Source organism: Sceloporus occidentalis, unplaced genomic scaffold (genome assembly GCF_023333645.1).
Source record: "Sceloporus occidentalis isolate IW3139 unplaced genomic scaffold, rSceOcc1.0.p SCAF_20, whole genome shotgun sequence".
Lineage (NCBI taxonomy): Eukaryota > Metazoa > Chordata > Lepidosauria > Squamata > Phrynosomatidae > Sceloporus > Sceloporus occidentalis.
Window position 1 is genome coordinate 10,732,931 of NW_028317000.1, and position 21,544 is coordinate 10,754,474.

Below are 21,544 nucleotides of genomic sequence, written 5' to 3' on the forward strand. Positions count from 1 at the left end.
CGATTTTAGGCTGCATCAGTAAAAGTATAGTGTCTAGATCAAGGGAAGTAATAGTGCCATTCTATTCTGCTCTGGTCAGGCCCCACCTGGAATATTGTGTCCTGTTCGGGGCACCACAATTTAAAAAGGATGTGGAGAAACTGGAGTATGTCCAAAGGAGGGCAACTAAAATGGTGAAAGGTCTGGAAACCATGTCCTATGAGGAACGACTTAAGGAGCTGGGGATGTTTAGCCAGGAGAAGAGAAGGTTAAGAGGTGATATGATAGCCCTGTTTAAATACTTGAAGGGATATCATACTGAGGAGGGAGCTCACTTGTTTTCAGCTGCTCCAGAGAGTAGGACCTGGAGCAATGGATGCAAGCTCCAGGAAAAGAGATTCCAGCTCAACATTAGGAGGAACTTCCTGACAGTAAGGGCTGTTCGACAGTGGAACACATTCCCTCGGAGTGTAGTGGAGTCTCCTTCTTTGGAGGTCTTTAAGCAGAGGCTGGATGGCCATCTGTTGGGGATGCTTTGATTGAGAGTTCCTGCATGGCAGAATGGGGTTGGACTGGATGGCCCTTGTGGTCTCTTCCAACTCTATGAGTCTATGATTCTATGAACTTGCAACCTTATGGTTGAGTGAGTGGCTGCAGTACAGGCATTTAACCATTGCACCACCAGGGCTCCTAATCTTGTACCAGTTTTCCCCCGTACTTACCACAGACAGACATAAAATGACAACTTGGAACGCAAAATCAATTACAGTGGAGAACATCTGTGGCTAACCATGCCCCTTATTATTCAATGGTGATGCATGCACTGATGCTGATGTAGGCATGTCACCCACCATTGAGCATTATCGGACACGGCCATCTGCCCTAGATCTATCTGTAGGTTCTGATCTATCTTTTGCTCACCCTTGATGTACAGCTGGATGTGGTCAAGGAGTTCATGTACTTTTTGTAAACGCAGGCGGCAAGTGCAATTCTAAGAAAGAGCAGGTTCAGTTTTGTTTATTTTTTAAATTGGCGAACTGTGTTTTACAGGCAGATTGGACCATCACATCCCAAACATTGCGTACAAAAGCACAAGACAAGTGACATCATTGGCACAAATCTGACCCAGCAGCCATCCACAGCCAAAGCCTAAGCCTCCATATATACAGTATATAGAGGCCCAGCCTCCATGTATGTAGGCCTCATGCTCCTCCTTTCTCCTTGTGCTCAATCTGACCCTTCGATATCAAATCCGGGATCTCCACAGCCAGCCAGGGTCCTAGCTGTAAGACAAGAGACTGTTAGTGCTGCTCCCATTTTCATGCTCTTTCTGAATCCTAGCCTACAGATTTGAATATACTAGGCAGGTACAGCATGCATGGGCAAGTGCGGATCTCCAGGTATTTTCACAGTGCAACTTCTATAAACGTGTCCCTAAACACAATGTTTTTAGCATCATCTGGGCCATTTAGGTCAGGAGAAGCCTTTTTTAAGAAGAGTTGACCAGAAGTAACTTCGTTTACTTCGGGGGTTTTAAAAAGCCCTATGGAGACCCCCGCTCAAAAAAAAACTGGCAATAATGCACCCCCTGAAGAGATTTGGGGACATGTGGGGGATTTGTTTTACCCCCTAGGGCCACAAACGGCTCATAGATCATAAGCATATTTATAAATTTGGTTGCCAACACTAGAGGTATCCGACTAGAACACCACTGGTGTTCGAAAATAGGCACGTTCTTTAGCCTCAAAGGGCCACTGAACTACTGATCTGCATGTATTTATCAGTTTTATTGTCTCAGTGCATACAATAGTTCTTTCTGCATCTATATCTAGAGAACTGACAACCAAAGCACTGACAATGATGCCTCTAGACCACAAAAGCTGACGTATGTCCCAACAAATTCTCCAGCATTTGAGGAATCAGAAGACAGCGTTTGTTGCATTCACCCTTCTGCTGTTATTGTGAAGCATTAGAAAAGTACTGGATGTTTTCAATAATGACCAATTACTCACTTATAAAAGGCATCCAAGGTCTGCTGCCTTTGCAAAATCTTGCTCCCTCTTTCAAACAGTGGCATTAAAGCTCTCGAAACCCAAACCTCCCTTCCCCACTTTCGTTCTGAGTCATGTCAACAACTCACCCCCAAAGCCATGAGGTGAGCAAGCCCAAATTTGGGAACGTTCCTGGCCCACAAAGGCTTGAAATGGTCTGTCAGACATATTTTGCCACCCCTATAATAATAAGAGAGAGATCCAGGCCTTAAAATGACAGATAGCAACAGAATGTAGATAAAAATACTCAAAACATACAAAAAACTTAAATTCTTTGAGGCAAGTATCTGACCTGTACATTTTTGCTGTTTTCCCGTCTAGCTCTGGAATAGCTATTTCTGGAGCAGTGGATGGATACGTGACCGGAATCTGCAAATTAATCACTTTCATTAACCCAGAATATCAGGGTTTTTTTTTCTTTTTACTGTCATCTGTCAACACTGCCCTGTTTGTGGTTCCATTCAGTAGCAGCTCCCACACAAGGCAGGCGAAAGTCCCAAAGGGAAAAGTTGCTAAAGGAACACAGAATAAAGACTCACATCGAACTCAACAGCAAATTCATACTTCAAGAGATTGTGGATGTACCAGCATTTCCCAAACCACCTGGAAAAAGACAAAAGAAAGAAGAAAATGAACATCAGGTTTACCTCTTTTTTTTTTTATGAAAAGAACAGAACATCACTATCATAATAATTAGCATTTGTGCATCCCTTCCAGGTGTCCAAAATACTTTGCATGCATTATATAGTCTTTTTACAACAGTAAAGTAAAGTAAATCAATATTATAATCTGGCTATTGAAGGCAAGGACTGAGTGTGAGTGAGCGGTTTGCCTAAGCCTAGCTAGTGAGTGAATTTCTGGCAAAGAGAATTCGACCTGTGGATTTTAAGGTTAGTAATTTGCTTTGTGCTGTGGCATTCCAACCCCACATTTTGGCTTAGAATAATAGGCCCTATGCAGACAGCCAAAATAAAGCTGCTTCGAGTCACTTTGGAGGTATGGTGTTTCAATGATGCATGAGTCCTAAGAGTCTGGAAGCTGCACCAAAGCTGCACTCCAGTCCTTAGGACTGGAGCGTGGCTTTGGTTTGGCTTCTGGACTCTTAGGACACATGTATCATTGAAACACCATACCTCCAAAGTGACTTGAAGCAGCTTTATTTTGGATGTCTGTAACAGGCCATAGAATCATGAATCTGCCTTTTTCAGTTGCTAAAGATGAAACTGAGCTGCACCGAACATAGTTTAGATTAGAACATCCTGTTTTCAGCATTCTTCAATAGATGATAGTATTATCCTCTAGTCTAGGCTAAGGCCATGTGGTGCTAGAGTACAAGTTTGTTGTCACTGTGTGCCTTCAAGTCATTTCTGACTTTTGGTGACCCTGAGGGGAGTTTTCTTGGCAAGATTTGTTCAGAGGTTTGCCATTGCCTTCCCTGAGGCTGAGAGCATGTGACTTACCTAAGATTCCCTCCCAGTGGGTTTCATGGCCCAGCTGGGAATTGAACCCTGTTCCAACACTCAAAGGGCCCATACATACAGGCCAAAATAAAGCTGCTTTGGGTCACTTTGGAAGTATGCTATTTAAATGATACATGCGTCCTAAGAGTCCAGAAGCCGCACCAAAGCCATGCTCTAGTCCTAAGCACTGGAGTGCAGCTTTGGCACAGCTTCTGGCCTCTTAAGATGTGTGTGTCATTTAAACAGCATACCTCAAAAGTGACCCGAATAACTTTATTTTGGCCTATCTGTATGGGGCCAAAGTATAATGCCACACTGGCTCTGCCGGGGCAATCCAGGAATTCTCCCTTTTGTCCAAAATGCCTGAAGGAGATGCCTGAAGGCACCTCAATACCAAACAAGGATAAATCAGAAAGGCTGTGATATTTTAACCTGAAATGCCTGGCCACTGCTTGCTTCAGCTCCCTGGTCATCCTATATTGCCTTTTTCACTTGCTCACATACTCACCTTGTGCCTTCCTTGTTGGATTCCAGTCTGAACCAATCATTATCAGCATTCTTGTTGTTCTCCACATACTACAGAAACAAAGGAAGAATAGACAACTAAAAATCTGCTGATCCCCGATGTAGTCAATAATAATAATAATAATAATAATAACAACAACAACAACCCTGCATTCTCCTACAAATGGGCTGTAAGCTTGTTTGGAGATACCAACAAAGGAGCACAGCTATCATAGACCCTAGGCCAGTGATTTTCAAACTTTGGTCCTCCAGATGTTTCGGACTTCAGCTCCCAGAAGTCTTGACTGTTGGGCAAATTGGCTGGGGCTTCTGGGGGTGGAAGTCCAAAACACCTGGAAAACTAAAGTTTGGGAATCACTGCCCTAGATTGAAGAACGGCAGACTCCTTCTGTCTGGTTTGGTCTTCCACTGATCATGCAGCTTCAGGAGATACATACCTGGAGTGATGAGGAATAAAGAGGATACTTGCCTAGCCATCCAAGTCGCCAAATCAACCTTGATGTTCAATGGAGTGACATGAGCATGGAATCCTAGAGTTGGAAGAGCCCCAAGGGCCATCCAGTCCAACCCCATTCTGCCATGCAAAGCATCCCCATTGACAGATGGCCATCTTTTAGCCATCTGCTAAAAGACCTCCAAAGAAGGAGACTCCACCAAACCCAGAGGAAGGCGTGTGTTCCACAGTTGAACAGATATTACTCTCAGGACATTCCTCCTAAAATTGAGATGGAATCTCTTTTCCTGTAGCTTCAATCTATTGCTCTGTATCCTATTCTCTGGAGCAGCAGAAAATAAGCTTGTTCCCTCCTCAGTATGACATCTCTACAGATATTTAAACAGAGCTGTCATATCACCTTTTAACCTTCTCTTAGAATCACAGAATCGTAGAATCGTAGAGTTGGAAGAGACCCCAAGGAGGGCCATCCAGTCCAACCCCATTCTGCCATGCAGGAACTCTCAATCAAAGCATCCCTAACAGATGGCCATCCAGCCTCTGCTGAAAGACCTCCAAGGAAGGAGACTCCACTACTCTCTGAGGAAGGAGTGTGTTCCACTGTCAGAGACCCCTTACTCTCAGGACGTTCCTCCTAATGTTGAGGTGGGAATGGGATCCCTTTTCCTGTGGCTTGCAGCCATTGCTCCTATTCCCTGGAGCAGCAGTAAACAAGCTTGCTGCATCCCCAAAGTGACACCCCTTCAAGAACACACTGCAGAAATCATCCAGTTTAACCCCTCTTTAGCTGCCCTGGCTCAGTGCTAGGGAACCCTGGGAGTTGTAGTTCGCTCTCTCTGCCAGCGAAGGCTCAATTCCTCGCAGAACTACAGTTCCCATAATTCCCTAGCATTGAGCCAGGGCAATTAAACTGGATGATTTCTGCAGTGCGTTAGACTCTTGCACAGACCTTAATAAGGGCCTGGTACTCCTCCTTTAGGCGCTGGACCCACAGCTCCTTCTCCCTCGGACCCGCGTTCGTTTTCAGCAACGGCAGCTCCGCTACTAGCCGGCGAGTGGCCTCGTCCGCCATCTTGGTTGAGGGAAAAAGGAAAGGAAACGTAGCCGGAAGTGGCTTCGCGCCGTCAGAACGACAAAGGGTCGCCATGTTTGTCAAGGGCAAGTGGGACTCGGACGGAAATGGGTAGGACGCCATGATTACTGAGGGCGGAAGTGGGGCTGCGAATGTTGTTGCTGGCATATTGTGGCTCTTCATGGGAAAGGACTATGCAATTTTAATGTACCTGAATTGTTTACTAGAGGGAAAGGGTCAGGTGGAGCAGAGGTTGTATCTGCAAAGGAGGGCAAGGCAGGGCAGGATTTGGGACATTCAAGGGAAAAAACATAGAAGAAAAGCTTTAAAACACTCATAGAAAAGTGGATTCATGCTTCTTAGGCTGCAGAAATAATCCAGTTTGGTATCACTTTAACTGCCCTGACTCAGTGCTATGGAATTCTGGGATACTTATGTGAGGCATGTATTGTTTTAAAGTATTATTTTTTTAAAGCACTTTTATATTTTTAGCTTGAGTTTTATTCGTTTTTAACGTATCATTTGTTTCCACCTGGTAAGAATTTAAAACAGAATTCGACAATGAACTACAATTCCCAGAAACCCATAGTGTCAGGCCTTTGCAACTAAAGCGGTGTCAGATTGGATTATCCCTGCAGTGTGGATGCAGCCATGGCTCAAAAGAGCGGAGGTTTGGAAATTCCTCCTGGGCAGAAGGCTGAAATATGGGGTATGGAAAATACAGAAAAGGAGGATGCTTCAGTATTCCTAGAGAGGAGGCTGAAATGGAGGACACGTCCTGGAAAAGGAGGACATCTGGTATACCTAGCAGAGGGCCTCCTTGCCCACCATAAGCGAAAGAAAAAGGTGGCACTTTCCACTGAAGAATTGTCTGCTTTCGTGACACGTGAAGCTGTCCCCTTCCAATAGTATCTTCCTGTGGCGCAAGAATGGAGTATCCTTTCTCCTTGTTGTTTTGTGTGCCTTCAAATGCTTTCTGACTTATGGCAACTCCCCTAAGATGAAACTATGAAAAATGAAATGCTGATATAGGATGGGGGACACTTGGCTGAATGAAACTACATGTGAAAGGGATCTGGGAGTCCAAGTAGACCACAAGTTGAACATGAGTCAACAGTGCGATGCAGCAGCTAACAAGGCCAATGCGATTTTAGACTGCATCAATAGAGGTATAGTGTCTAGATCAAGGGAAGTCATAGTGCCACTATATTCTGCTCTGGTCAGACCCCACCTGGAATATTGTGTCCAGTTCTGGCCACCACAATTCAAAAGGGATGTTGAGAAACTGGAGCGTGTACAAAGGAAAGTGACCAAAATGGTGAAGGGTCTGGAAACCATGAAGCCCTATGAGGAACAACTGAGGGAGCTGGGGATGTTTAGCCTGGAGAAGAGAAGGCTAAGTGGTGATATGAGAGCCCCGTTTAAATACTTGAAGGGATGTCATATTGAGGAGGGAGCTAACCTGTTTTCTGCTGCTCCAGAGAATAGGACCTGGAACAATGGATGCAAGCTCCAGGAAAAGAGATTCCACCTTAACATTAGAAGGAACTTCCTGACTATTAAAAGCTGTTTGACAGTGGAAGACACTCCTTCCTCGGAGTGTGATGGAGTCTCCTTCCTTAGAGGTCTTTAAGCAGAGGCTGGATGGCCATCTGTCAGGGATGCTTTGATTGGGATTTCCTGCATGGCAGAATGGGGTTGGACTGGATGGCCCTTGGGGTCTCTTCCAACTCTAGGATTCTATAACAAGGTTTTCTTGGCAGGTTTCTTCAGAAGGATTTTGCCATTGCCTTCCTCTGAGGATAAGAGCGTGTGACTCACTCGAGGTCATCCAGTGAGTTTACATGACCAAGCAGGGATTTGAACCCTGGTTGTCTAAGCATGGCATAGTGGTTTGAGTGTTGGACTACGACTCTGGAGACCAGGGTTCAATTCCCTGCTTGGGTGTGAAACCCACCAGGTGACTTTGGGAAAGTTGCACACTCTCAGCCTCAAGGAGAAGGCAATGGCAAACCTCCTCAGATCAAATCCTGCCAGGAAAACCCCATATTAGCTCTGTCTTAGAGTTGTTTTAAGTCGGAAATGACTTTAAGGTACGCAACACATAGAAACAACATCCCAGTGTCTTAGTCCAAAACAGAAACCACTACACGGTGTGGACTCTCCAGATACTCTTTGACTACAAATCCCACAGTCCCTTCCTATTGGCCTTAAGGTTTGAGCAAACCATGAACTTGCTCAAACCTTATTGGACAAATTGTCCATGTTTACGGTCCGGTTCTCTATCCATAATGCTCAGTAAAAACATTTCTGGTGAGATTACAAAATCTACTTTTAAATAGTTTTTTGTGGGTTTTTCAGGCTCTGTGTCCATATTCTAGGAGAGTTTATTCCTGACGTTTCGCCAGCATTTATTTCTCTGAAGCCATAGACGCTGGCAAAACGTCAGGAAGAAACTCTTCTAGAACATGGCCACATAGCCTGAAAAACCCACAAAAAAACTATGGATGCCGGCCATGAAAGCCTTCGACTTCTACCTTTAAATGTTTTTTTAATTAACGTATAAATCTTAAACCAATAATGTTTTGTTACAAGTCTTCCACATATGGTTGAAAAGAGCCCACTGTATCTTATCTTATCTTATCTCATTGGCTGTATTAGAGGGACTGAATGTACCTCTGCGCTACACAAATGCCAGCAGATAAACCTCTCTTGCAAATTCTCTTTGCACTTAAGGGCAGAATTCTCTAGGTCCCTGTCCAAAGGTTGACAAAGTTGAGTACTTTCCAAGGCCATCACCAAACTTGCCTCACAGATGTTCACTTTATGTATATATACCCAGCCTTGAGGAGAGGCAGGAAAGAAATAAAAATTATTATTATGATTTATTATCATTATTAAAGTAGAACTTGGAGAGTTTCCTTTTGGACTGCAAGTTCCAGAATCCCTCAGCTACCATAGGTAGCAGAATTCAGATTCAAATGTCTATGGCAGTGGTTCTCAACCTTCCTAATGCCGTGACCCTTTAATACAGTTCCTCATGTTGTGGTGACCCCCAACCATAAAATTGTGGTGTCTCTGTTCCTAAGACCATCGGAAATATGTGTTTTCCAATGGTCTTAGGGGACCCCTGTGAAAGGGTCATTCAATCCCCAAAGGGGTCGCAACCCACAGGTTGAAAACCTCTGGTCTAAGGTCTCAAGAAATACCATATATATTTGACTATAAGTCGATCTCATGTGTAAGTCAAAGGAAGATTTGGGGGCGAAAATTATGGATTTTGATATGACCCGTGGATAAGTCGAGGGTCAAACTTAGGGGCATGTAAGAAAGGATCTGAAGCAGTGGTTCTCAACCTGCCTAATACAGTTCCTCATGTTGTGGTGATCCCCAACCATAAATTTTTTTCCTAAGACTATCAGAAATCTGTGTTTCCCTATGGTCTTAGGCGATGCCAGTGAAAGAGTTATTCGACCCCCAAAGGGGTTGCGACCCACAGGCTGAGAACCACTGATCTAATGCATGAAGCAGAGGAAAATAATGCCAAAGAGCTTGCAAAATTCTAGCAGTACTAACTGTTTTTGCTCACCTTAAAGGCTGGTGCTTCCAGGGCAGTACAGTATATGCTCTTGTCTTTCACAAGTGAATAGTTCCTTTTTTATATATAAAAGTTAAAGTACATCATTTAAGTCGACTCAGGTTTTTCTGGTCCAGTTTTTGACTAAAATTTCTAGACTTATACATGAGTATATACAGTATTTGAATCTACCTGCATGTTGAAACCCTGTGCTCCAGCCACATGTGTGGACAAATCGCACAGGGTCTTGCTCACTCTCAGAGGTGTTTGCCATTGCTGTCATCCAAAGCTAAGAGAGTGTGCCTTGCCCAAGTTGCTCAGTGTTTTTCCATGGCTTAGTAGAGATTTGAATCTTTGTCTCCTGGACTCTTATTCCAGCAGTCAACCATTACACTGTTTTGGCTCTCAAACTTGTATTTGACTTGGTATATTTTATCTCGTCATGATAAACTAACTTAGACATACTGCTTCTCTTATTTTGAATGGAAATAAATAGAGTGTCATCCTGGACCTTATGAACTTCTTGGAGTAAAGCTTAGGAAGCTAACCTTTTTGGACAATAATCCCAGAATCCCCCAGTGGCCATGCAGGACTGGGAATTCTGGGAGTTTTTATCCACAAAAGTAATTCTCCAGTCTTTGTTTTAGAGACTTTACTTTGGATTACAACAGATACAACAGATCTTCTTGCATCTTTCAGTTTTTGTACTCATAGCTGGAAACCAGAGCTCTAGAACAGTGGTTCTTAACAGCTGGCTGTCCAGATGTTGTTGGACCAACTCCCAGAAACCCTGACCATTGGCCATGCTGACTGGGGCTTCTGGGAGTTGAAGTCCAAATTATTTGTAGGATCAGGATTGAGAATCACTACTCTAGGAGATCAAGCGATAAGAAGGTTAGAGTCATCGATAGGCACTTTAAAAATAGTGAAAGAGGTTAGCTGTGACAAGTCCAAAGAACCAAAAAGTGAGGTGATGGACCTCAAAAATGTTCAGAGTATATGTTTCAGATGATGAACACGGGGCCAGAACGTGGCAAGATTACATTTTGGGTCCAAAACCTCCAGACTCCCCCAGCCAGCGATCATGTTGGCTGGGGGATTCTGAGAGCTGTAATCCCATAAAGTACTGTTTGCAACCTCTGCCTGTAGCACTCCAGGGTCTGAATTGCTAGTCTCAGCTAGTGTAGACCCATTGAAACAATGGGATTCAGCAATTAATGCATTGGGGCTGTTCTAGTTGGGCTGGCAATTGGGTTTAGGCTTTAATGGATGTGCAACTTGCAGTCCTCCAAATATTGCTGGACTACACCTAACATCAGTCCTTGCTAACCTAGCCAATGGTGAGGGTTATGGGAGGTACAGTCTAACAACATCGAAGAGCCACATCTTGTCCATCTCTGATATATGTGGTGTTACTTAGCATAGGCCCATGTTTACCATACATAATTATATGAGTTGAGAAATGGACATGCAAACTCTTGATCTGGAGCTGGAAAATAGTGTCTAAAAGTCACATCTGCTTATGCCCGAATCAAATGACAGACATACACCCTGTTATAGACCAAGGAAAGTTTTGCCTTTATTGCAACCAAACACAAATCCAGACACAGTCTTGATGTAAGAGAGGTGCCAGAGTTCGCCTGCTGTCATTCTTGGGGGGAAGATCCCGAGGATTTTTGAGAAAAAGCTTGCTTTTTAAGATGTAGCTTTCTTGACAGATTCTTGTAAAGTTGTAAAGAGCTGAGTTAAACTATCCCTCATTTGGTCAGCCCAAGGTTGCAGGTGTTCTTGGGCCTGTTGAACAAATGTCCTGCAATTGGAAAAAGAAAATGTGGATCAGACTGTAAACTCAATGTAATCCTGGAGTACAGGCAGACGTTGCAAACAGTACTTTTTGGAATTACAGCTCCCAGTAAGAGACCCCCAACATAAAAGAGCCTTCTCCCATTGGTTGTTCTCAGCATGTCCTATTCCAAAATTGAGTACTACCGAACATGGAAGTTCTATTCCTAGCTATCATGGCCTATATAACATTACAACAAATGCCCAAAGTCCATCTACACCAGGAATGACTCTTTAGTAGTCTTTTTCACAAACGTGTAGCCGTATGTTTAAAAATGCATTTCAGATACCAAGGATTTTTGTCATGCACAAAGAAGCAAATATTCCCAGCCTGGAGGATCCTCCAAGTCAGAGGTGGGAAAAGTTTGGCCTGTGGGCTCCATGTGGCTTCACAGCACCATTTTTATGGGTTATGGTTCCAAAATACACCCAGAAGGACCTTGAGGGGGCATGGAAGGCATTCCTTTAGAGGCCTTTTAGGGCTCACAGAGGTTTAAAAAACTGTTTGACAAACATTTCCCCCCAAATTTTATTTATTTATTTATTTATTTATTTATTTAATATCCTGCCTTCGTCCTGATATAGGGACTCAAGTTGGCTATTATTAATGTATAATAATATAAATTGTTATTAATAAAAATAAATAATAATTGGTCCCTAAATGCACTCTAGGGGGTCTGGGTGGCATTTTCACCCCATTTGGGGACCCATTAAGGCCAATGTAGAGCCAAGGAAGATCCCAAAACATGGTGACAGTGTCCCCCAGAGGGTACTTAGGGACAAAACAATGTTGTTGCAGAAATAGATACACTGGGAAGGTGTGGGCCTCCAAGGTCTATTGGGGGGTAATTTGGCCCCCTACCCTTCCACAAGTTGCCTACTCTTGCTCTAGTTATAATGGACCACATCTCCTGTCAGCCCTGGCCAAAATGTCTGAAAATGGTGGGAGTCACAACCCAATTTGAAGGGTGCTTAGTTTGTGAAGCGCACAAATCACTTTAGGGAGGGCTTGATTCATGTGTGTGCATCATGTGCTTTCAAGCTGTTTCCAACTCATGGCGAATCTATCATGGGATTTTCTTGGCAGGATTTGTTTAGAGGTGGTTTGCCATTGCCTTCCCCTGAGGCTGAGAGAGTGTGACGTGCCCAAGGTAAGTTTATCCTGAGTCTGTTCAGGTCTAATTGTATCGGTTATTCACACTGCCAATGATGCAAATCTTTTTTAAAACCTCGATCCCCACTCAATATCGATTATCTTGGATTAAGTGGGTTTTTATAGGCCCCCCCCCCCCAACATAATTGTGATGTGTGTGAACAACAGAAATTCAACCCAGATTCATCCTGGATTCTTTTCACCCCTGTTTCAAAGCTGCTACAAGATCCCCTTGCATACTATTGAAATACAATATGTATTTCAGGTGCGCTTGGAAGTAGATTTTAGTCTATGAAAGCTCATGCTGCCAACTTCTTCCTTTCAGTTAGTCTCAAAGGTGCTACAAGATCGTGGTGGAGTCTCCTTCCTTGGAGGTCTTTTTAAACAGAGGCTGGATGGCCATCTGTCGGGGATGCTTTGAGTGAGAGTTCCTGCATGCCCAAAGTTTATCATGCAACATTGCAGTTAACATGAAATAACGCGAAGCTAGTCCGAATGCAAAGTGGAGAAAACCCGCTGCTTTTTAAATTCGGAACAAACCGAATTAAAAAAGCTGCTGGTTTTCTCCACTTTAACTGTGGGTTAACTCTGCGTTATTTCGTTTTAGCTGCAATTCAGTGGGATAAACTTCCCGAATTTGCAAGTTCTGTTTAAATTCAAATTTAATTTAAATGGCGTTTAACTCCCGTTTTCTCATGGGATCTCACTAGTGTGATAAAGCTCTATGATTCTATAGACTAACATGGCTATATCTTTGAATTCTGCCATTACAGAAATACAGTTTAGGTGTCTTTTTTGAATGGCTGGCAGCCAGAAGCAAAGCAACCAGGGGAATGCAAGCACAGCAAATGCAGAGCTCTACATATGGATCCTTTTCAATTTCTCATTCTCTGCAATGTTAGAAGTATGGAGACCAAGGGACAATTTTATGGGGGACAGGGAAGAATTCGAACTGGGATAGCAATGGCTTCATTCCCCCACCCACCCAGTTGCTAGACCCCTGGCATAACCCCAGCGCTCTCCCAACGCATGTATAGATTGAAAAACAGCACATACTGTCCATGCGCCTTTAATTGTTCTATCTTCTCCTCTGCCAACAGGTCAGAAGAAAAGTACTGGGACACGCTCTGGGCATATTGTTGCAGTTTTTCTTGAAGAGCCGCGACTTCGGACTGGGCTTCTGCCTGGCGTTTCACAAGAGCACCTGCAAAGATGGACAAAGGAAGGCAGCTCATAAGAAGAGGCCTAGCAAAAGTCAAGCAAGTAAATGCCTTAATTATATATATTGATGTTGTGGTTGTTGTGTACCTTCAAATTGTTTCTGACTTCTAGCAGTCATAATGCGAATCTTATCATAGGGTTTTCTGAGCACGTTTGCTCAGAGGAGGTTTGCCATTGCCGTCCTCTGAGGCTGAGAGAGTGTGACTTGCCTAAGGCCACCCAGTTGGTTTATGTAGCTGAGCCAGGATTCAAACCCTGGTCTCCAGAGTCATAGTCCAACACTCAAACCATTATACCAATACATGTGGACATATCTGTGAATATATGTTTGTGTGTACACACACATATGTGCTCACACTTATGTACACACACACAGCCCCTCTCTCTTTTGTACTCTCTGGCTTTCCTTAAAATATATCTAAAGGAATTAGATACATACATCTGAATACATAAAATATATCTGAAGGCAGGCTAAAGCATAAAACAGCAACAAGGTACCAAAAGAAGTGTAAAGCTGGTGAAATAAGCTACTTTTTTGAAGTACAACTTCCAGAGTCTCCCAGAATTTCTCAGCTCCCCCAAATCCTTCACTCTCCATATTAGCTATGGGATTCTGGGAGCTATAGTTCAAACAAGAACCTTTCCAAGATCTGAAGCTGATGCTGTTTCATGTGCATGACACCACCATGATTTTTATTTTGCTCATCCACTTGTACTGGAATCACTTTTTTAAAGAAGGGGAAGGTGGGAAGAGGAAGACAGAGAGCAACTGAACACAGAAACATAAAGACGGACCTGCAGCTGTTAACAAATTCAGGAAACATAGCCAAGGGTAGTAGTGTTGGCCGTACAGCAAAGTACAGTAACATCCAAAATCCACACAAGATACCTTTATGGGGCCAAGCAAAATCCACAAAATACATGTAGCAAGCTTTCAAAGCTTGACTAGTTTCTTCATCAGGCAAAGGTGCATCTATTTTGTGCCTTTGGGTTGGTCCCATAGAGGTATTGCTGTTGGTGGGCCCCACAAAGCTATCACTGTTTTGTAGATTTTGGTTGTTATTGTACTTTGTTAACAAATTGTTATCTAGCATCCAAAATATTTTGAGGAGCCATTTAGTTCAGTGGTAGAGTACCTACTCTATGTGCTAAAAGTCCCAGGTCCATTGCCTTGGAGTCATAGAATCATAGAGTTGGAAGAGACCCCAAGGGCCATCCAGTCCAACCTCATTCTGCCATGCAGGAACTCACAGTCAAAGCTTACCCAACAGATGACCATCCAACCTCTGTTTAAAGACCTCCAAGGAGGGAGACTCCACCACTCTGGAGTCTGGGAACTGCAGTCCAAAAAGTAAGTTTTCCAAGCTCTCTGGGGCTCTAGGCACTGCAGAAATAATCCAGTTTGAAATAATCCAGATTTCCTGCATGGAAATAATCCAGATTTCTTGTATGTCAGGGGGTTGGACTGGATGGCCCTTGTAGTCTCTTCCAACTCTATGATTCTGTGATACCCTTTTAACTGTCAAGGCTCAATGATGTGGTATTCTGGAACTGTAGTTGTACGAGACATTTAGCCTTCTCTGTCAGAGAACTCTGGTGCCACAACAAACTACAATTCCATAGCATTGAGCCATGGCAGCTAAAGTGGTGTCAAACTGGATGGTTTCTGCAGTGCGGAAGTGCGTTTAAAATTAGTGATGCAGAGTTGCCAGTCCCTCACTCAACAGTACCTTCAAGGCAGCAGATGCTGACCAGCAGGATTGCTAGGACAAAGACCTTCATTTCGTTACAGTCCAAGGGCTTGTCGACTTTCTGGAGGAAAGAGATGATGGGAAAAAGATGGTGAAGGGAGGAAAAGAAGGCAGAACCAATCCTTCTCTATATCACAAACACTTTTCACTCTTTGGTGTTGCATGCCTTCAAGTCATTTCCAATTTAAGGCACACCTATCACTTGAGTTTTTACGCCCCACTTTTTGTTTCGTTACAGGGATTGCCAAATTTTTCAGAAGGACTAGAAATGTTTGTATCCCTCTGCTATTAGTAAATGGAAAAGTGTGATTCTTGAGATGTCTGTGCTAAATAAAAGGCTGCACACAGTCATCCCATGTCCACAGATTTATCCATGGATTCAACCATCCACAGCTTGAAAATATTAAAATATATATATATAAATTCCAAAAAGCAAACCTTGATGTTGCCATTTTAAATAAGGGACACCATTTTATTATGCCATTAGATGTAATGGGACTTGAGTATCCACGGATTTGGATATTCAACCCCCAGCAGATACTAAGGCCCCACTGTATAATGAAAACTGGCAGAGGGGGACAGGGTGACCAGATGTCCTCCTTTTGCAGGACATGCCCTCCATTCAAACCTTCTGTCCTGGAAGAATTTTGAGCATGACAAAGAATCACAAATTTACATTTATATTAGTGTTTGTAGCTTTCAATTTGTAATGGCCTACATTTTTCTTGAATGTCCTACATTTTGCAGTTCCCTGTCCTCCTTTGTGGTTGGGACATCTGGTCACCCGGGGGGAAGGCTTATCGTTCCTATCAAGTCCTAAAAAGAGGACTTCACGTCTGTGTTTAATATTACCCCCATTAAAAATGGTTTAAGAAACTTCACATCTGAGAGGTGGCAGCAACTCTTTTGAAAAGGATAGACTGAAAAAATGAAAAGTAAAGTGATTTTGCTGAATATTCAGTTGCAACAGTCAATTGCCACTCTTTCTGATATCCCAAGACATTGCAAGTGCAATATTATTTTTCTTTTCTGTTTTGTTGTTTCTGTCTTTTGGTTTCCTCTCCTTTCTTTTAGGGTTGCGAATGGTAAATGCAGTAAACAAAGCTCAAATAACTTTGAAATTTCTTTTAAAATCAAAGTGGAAACTTTTAACTGTTATGCCTGGAATTTATTGCTTGGTGCACTAGAAATTGCTGGCTGAGTACCCTCCCTAAACTACAAATTCCCATTGGGAGAACCTGGTAATTCAAGTGGGATCATAACACCATAACTGTGTAGTGTGAAAGTTTGCTAATTAAAAGAAAAAGAAACAACACACAAGCAGAAAGGACACTTAGCAACCTTGAGAGAGGCTTGCAGAACTACAAATCCTTTTTGGAGTGGAAAAGAACAAAGTTTATAGAATCACCATCTATGAGAAGGGGACTCCCAAAGTTTGCAGAAGTATAAAAATACTTTTGGGAGAGATTCTCAAATCCCTGCCCCCTTCAGAAAAAACAGCCCAAGGAGCATCCCCAGTTGCCAATGGGACTTTTTGGGAAGGGACCAAAAATAAAGGAAGGCATAGAATGGAGTGTCCCAAAAAGATGCACTCCACACGTCAACGGCTGCATCCACACTGCACAAATAATCCAGTTTGACACCGCTTTATCTGCCATGACTCAGTGCTATGGAATTCTGTGGCACCAGAGCTCTCTGGCAGAAAAGACAAAATGCCTCACAAAATTACAATTCCCAGAATTCCATTATATTGATCCATAGCAATTAAAGGGGGATCAAACTGGATTATTTCTGCAGTGCGGATGTAGCCAACATTTTATTACATGTCCCACTTATTCTCTGTTGATCTACCAATTATAAATCAGTCACATACTTTCTTGTGTTTCCTTATAGCCACTCCTCTGATTCAAAAGAACAGGCTGGAATTCAACAGTTGGTACAGCATAGGCCCAACCAAAAAATAATCCAGTTTGAGACCACTTTAACTGCCCTGGCTCAGTGCTAGGGAATCCTAGCAATATAGTTTATTGTGGTACCAGAGCTCAATGACTGAGAAGGCTCAATGTCTCAAAGAACTACAGTTCCCAGAATTCCCTAGCACGGAGCCAGCACAGTTAAAGCATTCTCAAACCGGACTATTTCTGCAGTGTGTTTTGGACCATAGTAACAGGGCTTAGGTGTTGTTGTTTTTAATTTTAATTTTATTTTTGCTCTGACATCTCTAGCCATTTCCCAGTGTCAGACCTCAGCCCTGGAATGGACAAAATCAGATGAGAAGGACAATTTCCACATGCGCAGACAGAAAATTTCCATGAGATCACTGGCAGAGGAGAGGATCCCACACACCTGAGAGATTCCTAAAAGAGATGGTTTCCCAGAATCAAGGGAGGTATGTATTTTTAGGTTGGCTCAAGAACTAGTGTAATTGGTTTTCTACCAGCTCAGTGACACAGTGGCAGGGAAGTGGCACCAGTTGGATTTCTATCTGTCTCACTACCCTGAACTTAAAACCAGAGGTTTGGTTGGAGGTAGAAAGTCAGCTGTATTCACTTGCCCTAATCAGATTTCAGCCTTTGACTATCATGAAAGGCTATGGAACACCCTGAAAGACATGGGAGTGCCAACACATCTAATAGTCCTAATGAAGAATCTGTACTTAGGACAAGAAGCTATTATTAGAATATGGAGAAACAGAAGGGTTCCCAGTTGGAAAAGCAGTCAGGCAAGGTTGCATCCTTTCACCCTATGTCTTCAACTTGTATGCAGAATATATTATACAAAAAGCAGGCTTGGACATAGAAGCAGGAGGAGTGAAAATTGGAGGAAGGAAGGAACACCAACAATCTAAGATATACAGATGACACCATACTGTTAGCAGAAAACATTGCAGACCTAGAGCAACTACTGAGGAAGATCAAGGAAGAAAGTGCAAAGGCAGTCTACTGTTGAACGTAAAGAAAACAAAAATAATGACCACGGAGAATCTACACAAATTCAGCCTAGACAATAAAGAAAATGGACATAGTAAAAGAGTTCCTATACCTTGGATCAAACTTAGGAGACTATCACATGAGGGAAAATCAGGGGATTCAAAAAGCATTTTCTTGGGAAAGTCACGCAATTGTGGCAAAGATTTTCACACACATTGTGATCTAACAGGACTTATCCTGGCAAGAACTAGGAGTGCTCCATCAACGAACCATTCATAGGGACATCCTGTGAATGGGTTGTTGCTGGAGCATTCCTTGTTCTTCCCAGGATAAATCCTCTCAGATTGTGACGTCATCTGAAAATCTTTGCTGAGATTGCATAACTTTCCTGGTAAAATGCCTTTTTACTCCCCTGATTTTCCCCATGTGATACTCTCCACAGATCAGAACCGGGTCTGCAGTCAAGATATCAGAAGAAGACTTAAGAATGGGGAAGGCAGCTATGAAAGAACTGGAAAAGCTCCTAAAGACCAAAAATATACAACTAAATACAAAAGTCAGAATCGTACAAGCAATAGCATTTCCCATCACTATGTATGAATGCGAGAGCTGGACACTTAGGAAAATGGACAAAAAGATAATAAATTCATTCAAAATGGGGTGCTGGAGAACAGTGCTGAGGATCCCATGGACAGCAAAAAGAACAAACTGATGGGTCTTAGAACAGATCAAGGCTGAAATTTCTCTGGAGGCAAAGGTGACTGAAATGAGGCTGTTGTACTTTGGTTACATCATGAGAAAGCAAGACTCATTAGAAAAGACAATAATGCTAGGGAAAGTGAGGAGAATTAGAGAGGAAGACCGCATGCTAGATGGATGGACTCAATTAAGGGGGCCATGGGTATGAACCTGCAGAAGAATAGTGGAGGATAGCATGTCTTGGAGATGTCTCATCCACAGGGTTGCCGTGAGTCAAGACCGACTTGAAGGTGGTTACCAATAAAAAAATAGATTGTTATATATACAGTCTTCCCTCCGTTTTTGCAGGGGATCTATTCCGGACCCCTTCGCAAAAATGGAAAACCACGCATGTGCAAGCCCTATTGGCGTGAATGGAGGTGCACCCCATTTTAACTCCTTCGTTCACCCCTCGCGGATAATCAAGGAGCACAGATCCCAAGTCCGTGAGAATGGCAGGAGGACTGTATTATATATACTCATGTATAAGTCTAGAAATGTAGGTCAAAAATTTGACCCCAAAAACTTGGGTCGACTTATCCATGGGTCAATGTAAGTACTGTACTTTAACTCTTATTTAAAAGAAGGAACCCTCCCCTGGTGAAAGGCAAGAGTATAATCTATCCTGGAACATCAACCCCCCTCATCCATCCAGCCTTAAGAGTGAGCACAAGAAATTACATCTGCCAGAATTTTGTACGTTCTTTGACATTGTTTTGTTTTGCTTCATCCTTTACCTCCTTTGTTACATGCCCCTAAGTTTTACCCTCGACTTATCCACGGGTCATATTAAAATCCATAATTTTGGCCCCAAAACATGCCCTCGTCTTAGAGGAGAGATTGACTTATAGTCGAGTATATATGGTATACAGTCAGCGCTACTTATCTACGGATTTCTTCTCCACGGATTCAAGCATCCACGGCTTGAAAATATTCAAAAGAAAGTATACATTCCAAATAGCAAACCTTGATTTTCCATTTTATATAAGGAACATCATTTTGCTCTGCCATTATATTTAATGGGACTTGAGCAGCCACGGATTTTGTTATCCACAGGGGATCCTGGAACCAAATCCCAGCGGATAACAAGGACCCACTGTATATATAATAGACTGTGTAATTCTTACCTGAGGAATCAATGAAAAAGTGATAGCCACTGCTGAAATGTGCTTGAGTTTGCAGCTGTGGCTCTTTATATACCGTATTGAGAGTCCAGCCTGCTTCACCTGCCCTGATCTTCCTGATGATTGGTGTTTAGGTCTGACCCCATCCCACCCACCCAAATCTGCCAACACACCAGCTCTTACTTGGAAGTTGTTGTATAATTGCCAACTAAGACCATTTCCATGTAAACAGGTTTACAGGGTCTAACGGTCACATTCTCCTCCCACTCAGGCACATACTTCGGTGATAACATTTTGCACAGCCCTGGAAGATTTGGCACAATACAGTCGCATGATAGGAAGGAAGATGTGAGGAAACTTCAGCTGTCACGTGTTGCTGGATTGCAATTCCCATGTTCCTTTGCCACTGAGCCCAACACCATCTGGAATAGTAGCACATGCTCCTTGGCTTAGGTAGATACCACATTTTAGAATATTATGCACAGGTTTTGGTTATTTCATCTCGAAAAAGAAAATGGGAAGGGAGAAAAATGATTTTTTTTTTAAAGGAAAGGAAAAAAGTTTAAAATGTATTGTTCTCTGCCCTCCTGAGCCCCTAAAGGGATGTACAATAAAACATATAAGAATGTGAATGAAAAGCCGATTAAAATCATTTTTAAAAGCCAGTTTCAAAACCTTATATAATCTTTTAAGCTTTTAAACCTCTGAATCTCTATCATCCTGTTGCATTTGAGTAATTTATCTTATATATTATGCTTGTTTCACGTCTCTGTTGATTTTTGCATTTTGTTTCTACTCTCACAGGGATTCCTTCCCCCTTCATTTTAAAAAACCCGTTGAGAATACTTTTGATTATAGGACACCTGATACAATTGGAGTTGGATGTGACAGATCAGGGTGAGAAACTGATGACCCATTGATTTTGTGGGGTTCTCGCTCCCATCATCTTTGACCACGCACTGTGTTCTCTGGAGCCAATGGGAGCTGGAATCATTGGCCTGTTACAGACTGCCAAAATAAAGCTGCTTCGGGTCTCTTTGGAGGTATGCTATTTAAATGATGCATGCGTCCTAAGAATCTGGAAGCTGCGCCAAAGCCATGATCCAGTCTTAAGGACGGGAGCGCTGCTTTGGCACAGCTTCTGGCCTCTTAAGATGTGTGTGTCATTTAAACAGCATAGGCCTGTTACAGACTGCCAAAATAAAGCTGCTTCGGGTCTCTTTGGAGGTATGCTATTTAAATGATGCATGGGTCCTAAGAGTCCGGAGGTCGCACCAAAGCCACACTCCATTCCTAAGCACTGGAGTGCAGCTTTGGTGCAGCTTCCGGATTCTTAGGATGCATGCATCATTTAAATAGCATACCTCCAAAGAGACCCGAAGCAGCTTTATTTTGGCAGTCTGTAACAGGCCTTAGAATCAAAAAGTTGGAATCGACCACAAGGGTTGTCAAGTCCAACTCCTGCCATGCAGGAATATACAACCGCAACACCGATCCAACATCTAAAAGGCAACACATACTCCACTGTGTAATGTAAGTTTATCAAAACGATTAAAGGAACATGCAATGTGGCCACATTTTATTATGTCACGTTTCTCGTACTAGATGTTAGCAATAGTAACAGCAATAGCAGCTACTTTCTATACCACTTCATACGGAAGACATCA

At 42.8% G+C, this 21,544-nt stretch overlaps 2 protein-coding genes and 1 long non-coding RNA gene across 4 annotated transcripts; 1 reads left to right on the forward strand and 2 right to left on the reverse strand.

The window, feature by feature from the left end:
- Nucleotides 1-980: 980 nt before the first annotated feature.
- On the reverse strand, nucleotides 981-5,566 carry UFC1 (ubiquitin-fold modifier conjugating enzyme 1). The gene is made up of 6 exons (XM_089483254.1): nucleotides 5,419-5,566; nucleotides 3,999-4,066; nucleotides 2,570-2,633; nucleotides 2,323-2,399; nucleotides 2,120-2,210; nucleotides 981-1,262 (listed from the first exon to the last, which is right to left on the reverse strand). Exons 1-6 carry the CDS (start codon nucleotides 5,539-5,541, stop codon nucleotides 1,182-1,184), a joined length of 504 nt encoding a protein of 167 aa, XP_089339380.1. The 5' UTR covers nucleotides 5,542-5,566; the 3' UTR covers nucleotides 981-1,181.
- A 5,106-nt stretch (nucleotides 5,567-10,672) lies between these two features.
- Nucleotides 10,673-19,957, reverse strand: APOA2 (apolipoprotein A2). The gene is made up of 4 exons (XM_089483421.1): nucleotides 19,881-19,957; nucleotides 15,065-15,146; nucleotides 13,170-13,317; nucleotides 10,673-10,928 (listed from the first exon to the last, which is right to left on the reverse strand). The coding sequence occupies exons 2-4, from the start codon at nucleotides 15,114-15,116 to the stop codon at nucleotides 10,814-10,816; spliced, it is 315 nt and encodes a 104-aa protein (XP_089339547.1). The 5' UTR covers nucleotides 15,117-15,146; nucleotides 19,881-19,957; the 3' UTR covers nucleotides 10,673-10,813.
- Nucleotides 13,288-20,983, forward strand: LOC149301960 (uncharacterized). Of its 2 annotated transcripts, XR_016272154.1 has the most exons (4): nucleotides 13,288-13,376; nucleotides 17,311-17,474; nucleotides 20,149-20,330; nucleotides 20,682-20,983. It is a non-coding gene; the product is annotated as an uncharacterized LOC149301960 (long non-coding RNA). The 2 variants fall into 2 exon arrangements; XR_016272153.1 differs by lacking the exon at nucleotides 20,682-20,983 and having other exon boundaries at nucleotides 20,149-20,542.
- The last annotated feature ends 561 nt before the right edge of the window (nucleotides 20,984-21,544 follow it).